The sequence below is a fragment of the Fukomys damarensis genome, unplaced genomic scaffold (genome assembly GCF_012274545.1).
Source record: "Fukomys damarensis isolate Sample0158 unplaced genomic scaffold, DMR_v1.0_HiC HiC_scaffold_5, whole genome shotgun sequence".
Classification (NCBI taxonomy): Eukaryota; Metazoa; Chordata; class Mammalia; order Rodentia; family Bathyergidae; genus Fukomys; species Fukomys damarensis.
Window position 1 is genome coordinate 57,863,482 of NW_022900917.1, and position 16,205 is coordinate 57,879,686.

Genomic DNA, 16,205 nt, shown 5'->3' on the forward strand with positions numbered 1-16,205 from the left:
CTGGGATTACAGACATGCACCACCATGTCTGGCTGTTTGCCAGTTTTTTAAAAAGTAGAGTTAGCAAGATAGAAAAGTACTTTTTCTTTATTTTGTGATATGTTAGTAATACATGGAAAGGGTAAACCTTGAAGTGTAGACTATATTGCTATGTAGAAAGGAAATTTTCATTTCTTTCCACAGCTTACAAAAGTAACAACACATTGTCCTGAGGAATGGGCAAAAGTAATTTATTCAGTTATCAGTAAAAACTTTTTGTAACTGTAAATAGTTGAGTTGTAAGAAAGTCTCAGCTGGAAATATGCAAATGCCACGTTTACTCAGTGAATTTTGTAAGATCTGGAATGCTAAGAAAATAGAAACAAGAAAGAAATTAAGGAGAAATATTTTCCATGTGTTAACTAGTGCCCCTCTAGGAATAAACTACACTATTCTATATAGGAAATTTGGAAAGCTCCTTATTTTCTACTTCACCTACTCAGTTTTTAAAATCCCCTCCAGGATTCTGAGCATTTGTGAAACCTTCAAAATATAGAAAATTCCTTGGGGATATCTCTGAAAACTATGACTATAAGCTCGCATGTCTTCAGCTATTGCTTTCAATTCAATGACAAATGTTATCCAAGTTTTTCATTGCAATATCTTCATTGTGTTCAGCATTTCATTTTCAGATGTTTCCTTAAAAATACAAATAGCTTTTCACATCGAAATCTAACCTGTTTAGCAGATTACATGCTCCAGACTTCTTCTAAGTCTAAACACATTTCCGGAAATATAAAAGAAATACTAGCACATCTGTGTGTGTTAAATAATTTGAAACCTAAAGGATTTTGCATTCTTTGAATAAGAGCCACCAGCATCTTTTGAACTCTCATTAAGCTCTAGATTCTATACTGCTTTAATTTTCAGAACAGTTGTTTAGGAGAAATGATTATTATTTTTCTCACTCTACTATTTAGGAAGGTAGCCCTGGAGGTCTGCATGAGTCCAGAAGGTCAAATTTCAAGCTGAGTATTTTACTTTCTCTTTATGATTACCGGTTCTTACATGGGGCTGCAGCTTTGTGATTGCAGATTGCGCTTCCACAGATCTGCTCTTCCCGGAAGGAGGCCGTGGGCACTGACCTTTACCGGAGCCCTCCCATCAGGATGTACATCCTCAGAAGCTGTCAACTGAGGGCTCAATTCACAGTGAGCTGAGAAAAAGGAGCTAAAACATGAACAACGGCGATTTTGAAGATCACCATACCTTTTGCTTTAAATGCAGATATTTATAAGATTTTCCAAAGAAATGCAGTAGGGATTCTAGGATATCTGTTCTGCAATTGAAGCTCCAACTCAATTCTGCCCCTGCCCAATCTGTCAGGCAGGTTTTCTTCAGGTTTCCTGTTACTATTTAGTTTATGAAGCGGATGGAAGCATACTTTCTCTTGAATGCCAACACCTGCTGACTTCTAGGTTGTAAACCCTGCCTCTCAGGTTTCGCTTTGTTTGTGTTTCTTATTTCTGGTCATTCCCTGCTTTGGTAATTGCTGGCTTCTTTGCTCCTTAGCTTCAATCCTGCTGTTGTCACATGGAGGGCCCAGGTGACTGGCAGCCTTCACAGAGAGGTCGCATTTGGGAGCTCTGAACACCATTTTTGTTGCACAATGGCTCATCAGGAGGTTGCAACTTGGCAGCCAAGACTTAGTAAATTTCAAAATGGTAGGGCTTTCTTCAAAAGACCTTTCATAACTATTTGGACATTTTCGTGTTTGAATAAGACTGTAATGGAAGGATGTGAAGTGTGTGTGTATGTGGTGTGGGTATATTCATATGTGTGTGCGCCTGTTTACATATCTGGATATGTTCCAGTACGGCCAGAAGGAAAAGTGAGGACAATTTTCAGAATCTGTGGCTTTATTCTCCTTTTTGCCTGTCTACAGGAGACATAACAGATCTACTGGACATGTCTCAAAACCATGCATCATTTTTGTTTTTAAATGATTGTGCTTAGTTCCTACAATATAATGTATATTTATGAAGGGAGAGTTGTAGATTGCTTTCATCCATCTTAGTTCTTCAGTGGGTCTAGGACCCCAATTAATACAAGATAGACTAAGAGGAGGGAGATATAAAAGTTTTATTAATCTTCACATGTACATGGAAGCATTCACAGCAGAGTGAATTTCCAAAGAAATGACCAAAGTGAGAAGAAGCTGTTATATATTTTTAGATAAAGAATGATAAATGAAAAAAGGGTTTGTGTTACAGGCAGTAAATTCCAGGAGCATCATTATGAAATATACGGAAGGGTGTAAAACTGCTGGAGGATGAAGATTATTTTAGTAAGTTTATACAGATCCTCTGGAACATCAATTTTCAGCCACTGCTGACAGGGGTTATCTTCTTGTGTTGGTCCAGGGAAGACTTCTGTCTTCCAGGAACTTTTATGGCTTGTACAGTAAGGTAAGAGCAGTTCAGGTAACTGTTCCTTTACAAGTGGCTTCAGTTAAAAATATTTATTTTAAAGAGCTATGTTTTAGGGTAACATATCCTGGCTTCATTTGATTGCTATAGCCATCTTATAAAATACTGAAAATTTAAACCTTAACAATGATACCTAAAAGTCCAAGCACTCAATGAGTACTGTCTCGCTAACATTGGATATATTTCCACTCAGCAGTTACTGATCTAGAAGGTGTTACTTTTTCAGTCTTATTTTTTTCAGCTTCCCAGCCACTGCATATTATATGTCAAAACTAGCTGGAATTCCAACCTTCTTTGTGATATTGCCGCTCTCAACAGCAGCAAAAGAATCGAGAAACTTGTTGTATTCAACAGAGGAGCATCAGACTTGAAAAATGCAGTTCTAATGTTGAAGTTAGTTAAAACAGATCAAGAAAATATATTTTATTTGCACTATTTTTGTGTACCTTCTGTTAATCATTTGAAAGCCTGTGACCCAAACATACAATATTGGGTGTTATCTGATGTTAAGAAATGAGTAAATTAGGGTTATTTTGATTTAAAATTTCATGTATAATTAATATAAAGAGATTGAGGAAAACTGAGATGGATGTTGATCAAACTGACAAATGAATTACAATTTAAAAAACAATTATTTGTTTCAAGATTCCCCAGGGATTCTTTGTTAGGACTCCAATTTGCTGTAACCTTCCTTTCTTCCTTTCAGGCATTACATATAAGTGCATTCAGCCCTTAATATTCATGGGTTCTGCATCTGTGGTTTTACCTGTTGATGAAAAACACTAAAAAAATCCTGCATGTGTTCAGAACATACACAAACTTTTTTCTTGTGTATTTTCCCTAAGCAGTACAGTTTAATGACTACTTTAATTGCATTTAAATTGTGTTATGGTTTGATCTAAAATGTCTCCCACAATTTTCATGTGTTTGGAAGGTGATTGGATAAGGACACTTTATCCATCAGACAATTAGTCCACTGATGGGTTCAGAGCTGACTTGCTGTTAGGAAGTGGGGCATGTTTAGAGATAGATCACAGTGGTTGTGATCTGGAAAGTGTGTTATTCTCCCTGGCTCCTCCCTTTTCTCTCTGCTTGCTGGATTCCATGAAGTGAATAGCTTTCCTCCACCATGCTGTCTGCCATGCCATTTCAAGTTTTAAGCCAACAAACCATGGACTCAATCCATTGAAACTGTGAGCCAAATTAAACCTTTAAGTTGTGTCAGATACTGTATCTCTTTGATGGAAAATATTCCAGTGCACATCATTTTAGGTAGCACAAGTAATCTAGGGATGATTTACAGTACATGAAAGGATGTGTTTAAGTTATATGCAAATATTACACCACTTTATATAAGGAATTTAAGTAGGTTTTGATATCCATATGGAAGCCATGGAGCCAATCCCTAATGCATACCAAGATATGACATCATATATATAAATTTAAGAATAAAGATGAAGCCAGGTGTGTTTCTGGGCACCTGTAATCCCAGCACTCTCCCAGTGAGGCAGGAAGATCACCTCTACTTCAAAGCCAGCTTGGGCTACAAAGCAAGATTCTGTTTAAAAAAAAAATCCAAAAATTTGCATCTCTCAAATGACCAGTGATGTTGAACATTTTTTTTCATGTATTTATTTGCTGTTTTTACTTCATTTGAGAAGTGTGTATTCATCTCAGATCCTTATTTTTGGATTGGGTTTTTCAATTTGAGTGGGTTGGTAAAGACCAAAAAGAATAATAAATATTTTGAAATAGGAAGAAGTTGTTCAAAATTATACAGAATGAGAGATACTTTGTCAAAACTTAAAATGTTTTATGTGAAAAATGTATAGTATTTTTAAGAAATTAGCTGAGAGATTAGCAAATGAAAATATGTTCTTTGAAGGTCACAATACACAGCATATTTACCATGGTTATTCTCTAATATTTTTTGTTATGAACAATTATGTTTTCATAGAATGTTTTTTATTTTTTCTCTATTAATATCTACTTGTAATACTTTAGAATAAAAATTTAAAAAATAGAGATGAGTATAGGTTTGTGTTTGTATTTTTCTCTAATAATACTTTCTTAATTTTAAAATTTGTAGCCCCAAGAAGTGCTATTTTGAAGAGAAGTCATAGCTAGGTATTGTGCCTGGTACCAGACAGAGTGCTGGTGATGTTTTTCTGATCACTTGTATGACTGCCTACTCCCTTCTTTGTGCAACTACTGTAACACAAAAATCTTAGGAAAGTACTGCATCAGGAAAGGTCTGCACAGGTTTTTTGAGTGTATGATTCCCTGTATTTTTTGTGATATGAGACTCAAAAGTTTGTGCCCATATATGTGCAGACTCGTACAAAAAGTGTCCCCTTACACTCCTTCCCACTGTGCAGGCTGCAGCTAATCTGCTAAGCCAGTGCAGGCAGAGTCTGCACTTCACTTGCCAGGTGCTCCTGTGTGTGGTCTTCATGGTTTGACATGGGGTGGTCTTTGCTTTGAAGTGAAGGACAATTCCTTGACAGTCACTGGAAGGGTGATGGAAGGTGGATGACACTTAACAGATATGCCTGTGAGGACATCTTGCTCATGGCACCGTAGTTCTGGCTGTTCCTTGCTGGTATGATAACTCAGCATCATTAGTTGTTGATGGATTCAAACACTGGAGAGCAAGGCACATGTTCAGAGAGCTGATCTGAAAATCTGGTGTTTATAAAATCATACCTTTGCTTTATTACTGTTTCAAAAAACAATACTTTCTCTGGTGTGAAAAACTAAAAGTGTAAATAAGATCCAAAAGGTATAATTGACAATGTGAAAAAGGAAGAACAGGGTTAAAGGTGTAGGAGAAGTGGGAAGGGTAGGGGAAAGGAATTAAAGAAAAAAGAAAAAAAATATGAGAAAAGGAGAAAATGAAAAAAAGTTTTTGTAAATGGGAAAGTGAGGAGGGGGTGAAGGGAGGGCAGGGGTATGGGGAAAAAATGAGAAGCAAGACCTGTCATGTAAAGGTACAAGATCCTAATGATGAATGTAACTGTACTATATACCTAAAAAGTACCAGTAAAATCAATGAGAAAAAAACACACAATATAATAATTTCTTATTATTTTATACATATAATATGAGTTTGGCCAATAACTGTACTCCTTGGCAGATATTCGAATCCCAGGAGAACTAGGCTTTTAAATTATTTTCAAATACTTTGAAATTCCAATGGTTTTGGTAAACACCCCTCAGCAAGCCATTTAAGATAAAAATCTATGAAGGCAAACAGTGTAGAAGAAAAAATATATTACTAAAAATCCAGAAGAAAAAAGAGAAGGCACACTCCACAGCAGAAATTTAATGCCCAGTTTTGTTCTGCAATAGCCTAAACATAGATTCCAAAATGTCACAGAGGATAAGCTGACACCAGAGCACAGTTCTGAAGCCTGGATGTCCTTACAATCAGCCCATTGCTAATTTCTCAGTTACCCCTCTACTGGCCAGGTACGAGCGCGCACACACACACACACACACACACACACACACACACACACACAAAATGACCTAACTGGAAAATAAGCCTTAGCATGAATTTTTTAGAATACTTGCAATATAAGCCCTAACCCCAAATTAAGCCTCAGTTAACATGGTCAACTAGACCCACATATTTTAATGTATCTGTTACAACACATAACAGATATATTGAATTATAAAATAATACTATTAATGTATAATTCAATATAAACAAATATCATTGATATTAATATTTGAAATAAATTATAATTATTTGTATACACAAGCAGGCATGTTTAGAAGAGTGAGGTAAACAACTGTATGAACAGACGAACTCAAGATTTATTGCCAAATGACTAGAGTACAGACACAAAGATGAGAAACACATGCACTTGATAACAAATACATGTGGTTGTGTCTGGTATGAATCTTCATAATTCCATAAATTGCATGTTGTAATGGATGTAATTAATGCACTTGTATGAAATAAAGAAATGTTGTCTAAATTTTGGTGTCTGTAATTTTTTGTCATTTTTGCATGGGCTTTCATTCTTAACTGTCATCATTTTTGTTGCTGTTCCTGTTTCATTAGTCTTCAATTAATCTTTGATGTGATGCAAAGCTTGTGAAGACCACCACCCTGCAGGAGGCCAGGACTTGGTAAGAACTCATGGGATAAAACCACTGACAGCTGTGCTGCCAGTGAAGTATGATCAGGTTGCATGGACAAGAAGTGTTCATTTAAGGAGAGCTCTATTACTGGGCAGAGTGAGAGACTGGAGCCAGTGGTTCTACAGGAAATGGAGGTACAAGAAACTCAAGTCAGAATTCAGGGTGTGAAGACTTATGATGATGTTCCAGAAGAAGATGACATGACTGTATTTGGATAAATGTAAATTGTTGGGCATGACTAAATGTAGATGTTGCATATGAAAATATAAAACATCCTCTATAAAGAAGCAAGCCCTAATTGTGTCTTTTGAGGCAAAAATTAATATATAGCCTGGTCTTATTTTGGGGGACATATGGTAATAAAGTAAATATATATTATGATTAATTCTATTAGAAAATAGTGAAAATAGGGGAGAATCTGAGGAACTGACATTTTAGTTAAGATTGTCAACCATTCTTAGTAGTATCTGATACTAATGACCACTTTGTCCTTGAAAATGTCTTTTTCTTTCAAAGCTTGTTTTTCTCCTCTTGGTTTTTAATCTTTGGTATTGCTTTAGGCTTTCTTTTCTCTCTCTAAAATCTCAGGGTGACTTCATATACTTCCCTGTCTGCAGACATTGAATATATTCATCTCCATCTTGAAACATGAGCCCCTGTATTTACGTTGGTGCTTATTTTCCCCTTAAATACAGTTTCTCCCAAACTGAGCTCATTGCCAATCCTGACTCAACATCTCTCTAATCTAGTCATATCTCTTAGTAAATAGCTTTTCTATTCTCTAGGATTCTAGATCTGAAACCTGGGAGTAAACTTTGTTCCATATTCAATTGATTGTCAACTATGACTGATTCCATCTATGACCTGTCTGATCATTTTTCTCCTTATCTATAACTACACTGTAGCTCCTTACCAAGACTACCTTAGCTTACTGCAATAACCTCATAGATCACTCTTCTTATGTCCTGATAGAAACACATAGCAGATAAATTGAACATACAGGTTTAATTATTAGACTATTCAAAGGTTTAAACACTGTATACAAAAATACTAGGAAAATACAATAGGTAGTATACCTTAATCTAAGCTGTAACAAAACACTATACATTGAGTGATTTCTAAATAACAGAAATTTATTTATCTGGCCCCCTCTTCTGGGTTGCAGACTGCCAATTTCTCCCAGTCACCTCAATATGGCAGAAGTGGTAGAGAGGAAATGACTCTGAGGCTTCTTTTATGAGGGTACTAATCCAATCATAAGGGCTCCACTCTGTTGATCTGACCACCTCCTAAGATTCCACCTCAATATCATCACCTTGGTGGTGAGGATTTCAATATATGAATTTTGGGGGACCACAAACATTCAATCTGTAGCACTATGTCTTGGAGATTTTATGATCCCAGAAGGAACAAGAGATGGAAGGAAATGCCAGATATGTTCAGAGAGAGTTATATGCAGGAGATGCTTCACAGGAGCTGTGATCTATGGCTGGAGGGAATCAGCTCTCTACAAATCCATGGGAGCCAGTGAGTAGATATCTGAATTTTGCTCCCCTTCTTTCCTTCTGTTGGATCTGAAATGTCCTCAAAAGTTTGTATGCTGAAGGTCTGATCACCATCCTGTGTTACTATTCAGAGGTCATGGAAACAAGGAGGTGGGGTTAGGTGAAAGGAATTTAGGTCATGGGTAGTCCATTAAAAGCAATATAGGGATCCAAGTCCTCCTGTATCTATTTGCTTTGCTGCTATGACTTGAAGTTTCCTCCTCCCACTGAGATCTCCGTCTTGCTGTGCTAAGCTTCCACCAGCCCCAAAGCATCAATACCAAGAGATTATTGACTGAAATCTCTGAAACCATGAACCAAAATAATTCATTTATCCTTTTAATTTGTTTATGTCAGATGTTTGGTCATAGTAATAGAAATCTAACACAGATAAATATATAGTATTAAACTCAATTTTAATGTGTCAAAAATTAGAAATCACATACATGGCTTGCATTTGCTGCTCACAATATATTTCTGCTGGCTAGAGTGGCTATAGATTTGAAGGCTAATTTAATATCCCTGAAAATTCTGCCCCTGAAAGTTTGATTTAATACCTTTAGAGGTAGAGTATCATTTCTAGCTGTGACATGTGCACATATCTGAAGGTATATTATATTTTGTTTTTGTTGCTGAGCTATGCAAGGACCATGAAGATGTAGCCTCATTGACTCAGCATCCCCAGTGGAGCATATGTGGCCCGCTGTTAGCAAGCAGCCAGACTCCGACAAATGTGTGTTTGCTTCCTTAGAAATACACTGTGATAAGAAACAGACTCACATAATCTCATTATTATACAATTTTTATGATTGGTTTCTTATTGAAAAAATTGAAAACAAAGTCATTCAAAGTTAAATAACTTTTATGTGCTCTTTAGATCTGAAATTCTAGGACGTTCTATGCTGCAAAATATTATTGTCAGCCACTTATTGTAGTACGTTAGGCCTTCTGTCTCCATGGGCTCAAGGTCCTTGGATTAAACCAACCAGGATGGGAAATATTCAGAAAAACATTGCATTCATACCAAACATGTATAGGCCACACTTTTTTCCTTCTTAATACTTCCTCATTATTATAAAGGAGTGCTAAACAATATGATGGATGTTTAAATAAAGTTTAAAGAATTGCTACAATAAAAGACATGCCGCCGTTAATCTTCAAAATATTCCACATTGGGGAGTGCGGACTGGTGAACCACTATGAAAATCACTATGGAGACACCTCAAGGAACTAGGGTTAGAGGCTCCATTGGACCCAGCCATCCCTCTGCTGGGTATCTTTCCGAAAGAATTGAAAGAATCATTTCACTGTGATATATGCATACCTGTGTTTATAGTGGCACGGTTTGTAATAGCTGAAACTTGGAAACAGCCCATTTGCCCATAAGTTGGAGACTAGATAAAGAAGATGTGGTTTTTCTATACAATGAAATACTACTCAGCCATAAAGAATGAGAAATTTGAGTCATTCATAGGAAAATGGATACACATTGAGGTCATACTCTTAAGTGAAACAAATAAGTCACACATGCATAAATACTGAATAGTTTCTCTGGTGTGAAAAACTATAATGGCAATAAGATCCAAATGATATAATTGACAATGTGAAATAGGAGGAAAAGGGCTAAAGGTGTAGGGAAAGTGGGAAGGGTAGGAGAAAGGAAATAAAGGAAAAGAAAAAACCACAAGAAAATAACAAAATGGAAATAAAGTATTTGTAAATAGGGTAGGGAGGAGGAGGTGAAGGAAGAGCAGGGACAAGGGGAAAAAATGAGCACCAAGGCCTGTCATGTAAATGCACAAGATCCCAATGATGAATGTAACTGTACTGTATACCTAAAATGTACTAATCAACTCAATGAGGGGAAAAAATATTCCACCTTGGTTAGAGCATACTTATGCTATTCTTGACATTTTCTTGTGGAAGTTCTCTTTTGTAAATGTCCTTTTTCTTGCTGTGTTGATGTCCTGAACCACTCAAAATATTTATGGCAATTTCTGTCAAATAAAAACATTACAATGTTTTTAAATTTTATTTTTACCATATTCACTGGATTTAGCACCATGCAAATTCTGGCTCTTCCTTAAAGCCAAAATGATCATGACTGGAACATGTTTTGAATCAATTGAAGGTAGCCATGAAAGTGTATTTAAAGACAAGCATGGAAGAGGACATTCAGAAAATGGGAAGAAAGATAAGTGTTTAAACTGAAAGGAAGCATTTTGATAGGTATTAATAACAAAGTGTCATTTAATGTAATAAACTTTGAAGAATTTAAACATTCACCATATTGTTTGATCACACCTTATGTAACAATTGTTCACATAACATTTACATCATATACATCCAGATGCATGGAGGTTATAGGCAAATACTACATGGATTTACAAGGGGTGGGGTACTTGAGCATAGATGGATTTTGGTTGGTTCTGGAGGCATTTCTATGAAGACACAGAGGTATGACTGGATATAAGTAATTCAATAAGGAGAAATTTTATTGTTGTATGTTAAGTATATTACAATTTAAAAACATATAGCATTTGGGACTTTAAAAGAAGATCATCTAATCTTAGAATTTTAATTTATTCAACCTTAAAAATTAATGCAACCTATTATTAAACTCATGCATTTAAGCTTTTTATCTTTGACTTTGGATTTTAAAACACATTTAGCAAATTGTATTATCCCGTGTATATGACCTTGTGGTTTTCTTTTGAATCAATAATTATTTACATTAATCTTTTAATAATTAATACATCTGTATGTATTTTACATTTTTGGACATATTTTTAACTTTTTCGGTATTATACAAAATATTATGATCACAACCCATTGGCAACAAAAAGTTACATGGATAAACTTAGAAGAAAAAGCAGGAAGCCTGGAAGACAGTAACCAATCCAACTTAGTTTATATTTCAGCAAAATTATAAAACTATCCTATCAGTTTGATAACTTCACAGCCTGACTCATCCAAAACAGACTTAATGTTGTAGCTTAGGTTTGCAAATATGAGATTATTGTCTTTGAATAACATCTGTTGTCATATCCATCATAACCATGTTTTAGAGAGATTCAATATACAGCAAAAACCTAGGAAAATGGAAAAATATGTTCTTTGCCAAGTCTTGAATAATTGTTTTATCTCATAATGGCGTGAAGTCCATGCATTATGTAGAAATCACATTTCAGATTTTGAATATTTTCTTTTCCTAGCCTGGTAATGTGTGACACAGTCTTCTGTTACTGTGCTAGGCAGCCTTATGCAGCTGCAGCTCACACTCAGCCACACAGCACATGATTACCACATGCTCAAAGGCCATGTAGTGGATGATTTTGTCTGACTATAGACTAATGTAAACATTCTGAGCACTTTAAAGGTAGAATAGTTTACCCTGTGTTTCTTGCAGGTCAGGTGGATTAAATGAATTTTTTTTTTTTTTTTTTTGGTACTGAGGATTGAACTCAGGTCCTTGCGCTTGCAAGACAGGCCACTGAACTGCTGAGCTAAATCCCCTACCCGATTAAATGAATTTTTAACTAAAGACATTTTCAATTTATGATCAGTTTTATAGAGACATAACCGCATGGTAAGTGGAGCATCAGCCACACTAGCTACTTGACTATGGGCAAGTTACAAGCATTAAGACCTTCCTTCTAACATTTCAGAGGTATGTGCCAAAATTTAGTAGTTATGTCTGAGTAGTAGTGTTTAAAAAATTTCCTTGTGTATATCTTTATTTTTAATTTTTTCATATTTAGCATGGGTTATCTATGTAATAATCAAATGGTTACATTATAGTTATGCTAAAATAGAAGTTATTTGAAAATGTGTATTTTTAGTACTGTGCAAGTTCAGAGGAAAAGACATTTGTCCTGTGCACTGGGAAATGACCCAGTAGCTGTTGTATGTGTGTATCCACCTATATGCATGTACTATGTACATATAGATGTGTACACATGTATAGACTACAATGACCAGTGATGTTGAACAATTTTTTCATATATTCATTTGCCATATCTACTTCTTCATTTGAAAAGTGTCTGTTCATTTCAGATGCCCATTTTTGGATTGGGGCTTTAAATTTGGGGGTGTCTGATTTTATTCTATGTTTTGTATGTTCTAGATATTAGTTCTTTATCTGAGGGACTATTGGCAAAAATTTTTCCACTCTGTGGGTTGTCTCTTCACTCTGTTGGTGATTTCTTTTGTGGTGCAAAAAAGTTTTAATATGATGAGATCCCAGTTGTTGATTCTTTGCATTGATTCTTACTTCCCATATGGTCTGGATTTTGTTCATGAAGCTGTTGCTGAACCCTATGTCCTCAAGAGTTCAACCCATTCTCTCTTCCAGCAGATTCAGTGTTTCTGTTTTAAAATTTAGATCTTTGATCCATTTTGATTTTAGTTCAGTGCGTGGTGAGAGACATGGTGTAGTTTTAGTCTTCACATATAGAAAGCCATTTTTTCTGGCACAATTTATTAAAGAGGTGATGATCTTTCACCCAACTAATGTGTTTAGCCACTTTGTCAAGGATAAGGTGGCTGAGTATGTTTGGTGTTGTTTCCACCTCTTCTAGACTGTTCCATTGATCCTCAGGTCTGCCTTTTCACCTGTATGCTGTTTTAATTATGGTACTTCTGTAATATAATTTCAAGTCAGGGATGTGATTCTCCCAGCCTTGCATTTGTTGTCTGGAATTGTTTTTGCTATTTCAGGTTTCTTCTGGTTCCAAATGAATTTTAGGAATGTTTTCTCTAGTTCTGTGATATTTGTTAATGGGAATTTGATTGGAATTGCACTAAACCTGTGTGACAGTTTTGGCAGTCTGACCATTTTCACTATATTGGTTCTTCCTACCCAAGAGCATCTTCTTCTATCTTTTGATATCCTCTTTGATTTCCTTTTTCAGAGTACTATAATTTTCAATGTAAAAGACTTTTACTTCCTTTGTTAGGTTGATTCCCAAGTTTTTGTTTGTTTGTTTGTTTTTTCTGGTGCTATTATGAAAGATGTAATTTCCCAAATTTCTCTCCCAGTGAGTTTGTTATTTGTGTACAAGAATGTTATTTATTTTTGAGTGTTGGATTTTTATCTAGCAATGTTACTGAATTTGGTTATTAAATCAAGAAATTTGTTGGTGGAGTTTTTGGAGTCTACTATGTAGAGAATCATGTCATCTGTAAATAATAACAATTTAACATCTTCCTTTTCTATCTTTATTCTTTTTATTTCCTTTTCTTCTTCAATTGCTCTGGATAATGTTTTCAGAACTATGTTAAATAGGTGATAGTGGAAATCCTTGTCTTGTTCTTGATTTTAGTGTGAAAGCTTTTAATTTTTGACCATTTAGTATGATGTTGGTTGTTGGTTTGTCATAGATGGCTTTTATCAGATTCAGATAGAGACTATGTATTGCAATTTTCTGTGGGATTTTAAAAATAATGTATAGGTTTTGGACTTTGTCAAAATTTTTTTTCTGTGTCTGTTGTGATGGTCGTGGGATTTTGTCTTTGGCTTTGTGGATATGGTATATTACATTTATTGATTGGTGTATGTTGAACCATCCCTGCATCCCTGAGATGAATTCTACTTGGTCATCGTATATAATATTCTTGATGAGTCACTGCATTCTGTTTGCCAGTATCTTATTGAGGATTTTTTGCATTTTTGCTCCTTAGGTGATGGGGACCATCCTGAGTGAGCTACAAATTCATAAACTGGCCTTTCATAGTAACAGTCTTGAGTCTGCCTATTAGCCCACAGTGCCAGCAGTTAGTGTGTGGGAAAGGAACAGCTCCCCACACCATTAGTTACTTCAGAGGTCTCAGTGATCTGTGACACAGTGACATCTTGGATGGCAAACAATAGCGCAACTAAGGGCAGCATGACTCATGCAGAAAATACTTATAGAGGCAAAAATTAATCCATGGGAAGAAACTAATTTCCTGTTAATTCATGCTGTTCTTGCTAGAATGCTTCATCCCCTTGTTCTTAGGATCCTGCTCACATCAGTGCTCTCCTCTCCACTGTTGCCTGCACTGTACTTTACCCTTTCTAGAAGCTGTGTGTTCAATACATAGTTCAAAAGCAAATATAGCAAAAAACTTCAATGACAAGATCCAGGACACAGTGTCTTAGCCACAAAGCTTTGACCATACTGGACCCCACATTTGTGCATTAAGATCTTGTCTTGTCTTTTTAAATCCTGCTGCTGTGCCCTTGGTCAGATGATTTGGAATTTGTACAGCTCACCATAATTAGGGATTTAGCCTGTAGTTTTCTTTTTTGATTGGGTTCTTCTCTGGTTTTGGTATTATGGTACTACTTGCTTTCAGGGATGATTTTTGGCAGTATTGCTTCCTTTTCTATTTCATTGAAGAGTTGGAAGAGAATTGGTAGCAGATCTCTAAATTTCTGGTAGAATTTAGTAGTGAATCCATAAGGACCTGGGCTTTTATTTGTTAGTAAGTTTTTAGTAACATTTTCAACTTTTTTGACTGATATTGTGTGGTTTAGAATTTCTGTATCTTCTTCGTTCAGCTTTGGTAATTCATATATCTAGGAATCTGTCCACTTCTCCCCCCCGCCACCTTATTAGAGTAGTAGTTCTTGAAGTAGGTTTTGATGATCCTCTGGATTTCGACTGGATCTGTTGTGATCATCCTTTTCATTCCTAAATGCAAAAATTAGAGTTTTTTCTTTCTTTTCTTTTTTTTGGGGGGATAGGGTTGATTAAGAGTTTGTCAATCTTATTTAATCTTTCAAAGAACCAACTCTCCTATTTATTAATTCATTGTGTTGTTTTCTTAGTCACAAGTGCATTAATTTCTTCTTTGAACTTTATAATTTCTTCTCTTGCAAATTTTTGGGTTGACTTTTTCTTCGAGTTTGAGGTTAAACATCACTGGTCATTCATGAAATGGAAATTAAAATAATACAGAGACATCATTTCACTCCAGAAAGAAAGCCTAAGAAAAGTGAAGAAATCAACCAATGACAAATGCTGGTAAGGATGTGGGGAAAAGGAAACCTGCTCCACTGTTAGTGAGTATAGATTGGTGTAACCACTGTGGCCATCATTGTGGAGATTACTTAAAAAATAAGGATTAACAGTCTCATTTGACCCACTGTATTCCTAGGCTGGGTATCTTCCTGAAAGAATTAAAAGCATTATACCACAATGATATATGCACACCCATTTTTATAGTGGCACAGTTTGTAATAGCCAAGTCTTGGAAACAAGTTAAACACCAATCAAACAAAGAATGGATAAAAAGGTGTGATTATTTTTAAATACAATGGAGTATTGCTCAGACATAAAGAAAGATAAACTTGAGATATTTGTAATTAAATGGATGAAACTTGAGCCCATATTTTTTGAAAACTTTTTTCTTTTTATTGAATTTACTGGTACAATCTAGGTATACAATACAGTTACATTTATTATTGGGATCCTGTACATTTACATAATAGGTCTTGATTCTCATTTTTTCCCTTGTCCCTAACCTCCCTTCACTCCCTCCTCCCCTCCCCATTTACAAACACTTTATTTCCATTTTTTCAGTTTCTCATATTTTTTTCCTCTCCCTTATTACCTTTCCTCCATCCTTCCCACTTTCCCTATACCTTTAGCCCTTTACTTCCTATCTCACATTATTAATTATCACATTAGGATCCTGTTAAAGTTTCCCAAAATTCAATTTATATATATGTGTGTGTGTGTGTGTATACAATTTCAGTTAAAGAAATCTCTGTATTAACATTAAAAATAGGGAATTCTAAAAAGAAACTAAAAAGGAAAGTAATAGAGAAAAGGCAATGATGTAAGATTAAAATAATCTTTAATTTTGAAGATGAAAATGTTCCCTTAACATATTTAAATTGCTTCTTGCTCTTGTATTCTTATGTTATTCTTTTTTCATTATTTATAGAATACTTTATTAGTTTCTGTAACCAAACCCACGTAGATATGACCTTACATATTTAGTACAATGTGTTACCCCTGTACAAATGGAAAAAAAAATTAACATTTCTAGA

The 16,205-nt window shown here is 35.3% G+C and overlaps 1 protein-coding gene across 1 annotated transcript in view; it reads left to right on the top strand.

Moving 5' to 3' along the window:
- The window catches only part of Pxdnl (peroxidasin like), a 442,040-nt gene that overhangs the window by 179,248 nt on the left and 246,587 nt on the right, over positions 1-16,205 (top strand). Inside the window, 1 exon segment of the mRNA XM_033759138.1 lies at positions 8,916-8,924. Coding sequence (XP_033615029.1) covers positions 8,916-8,924 — 9 coding nt within the window.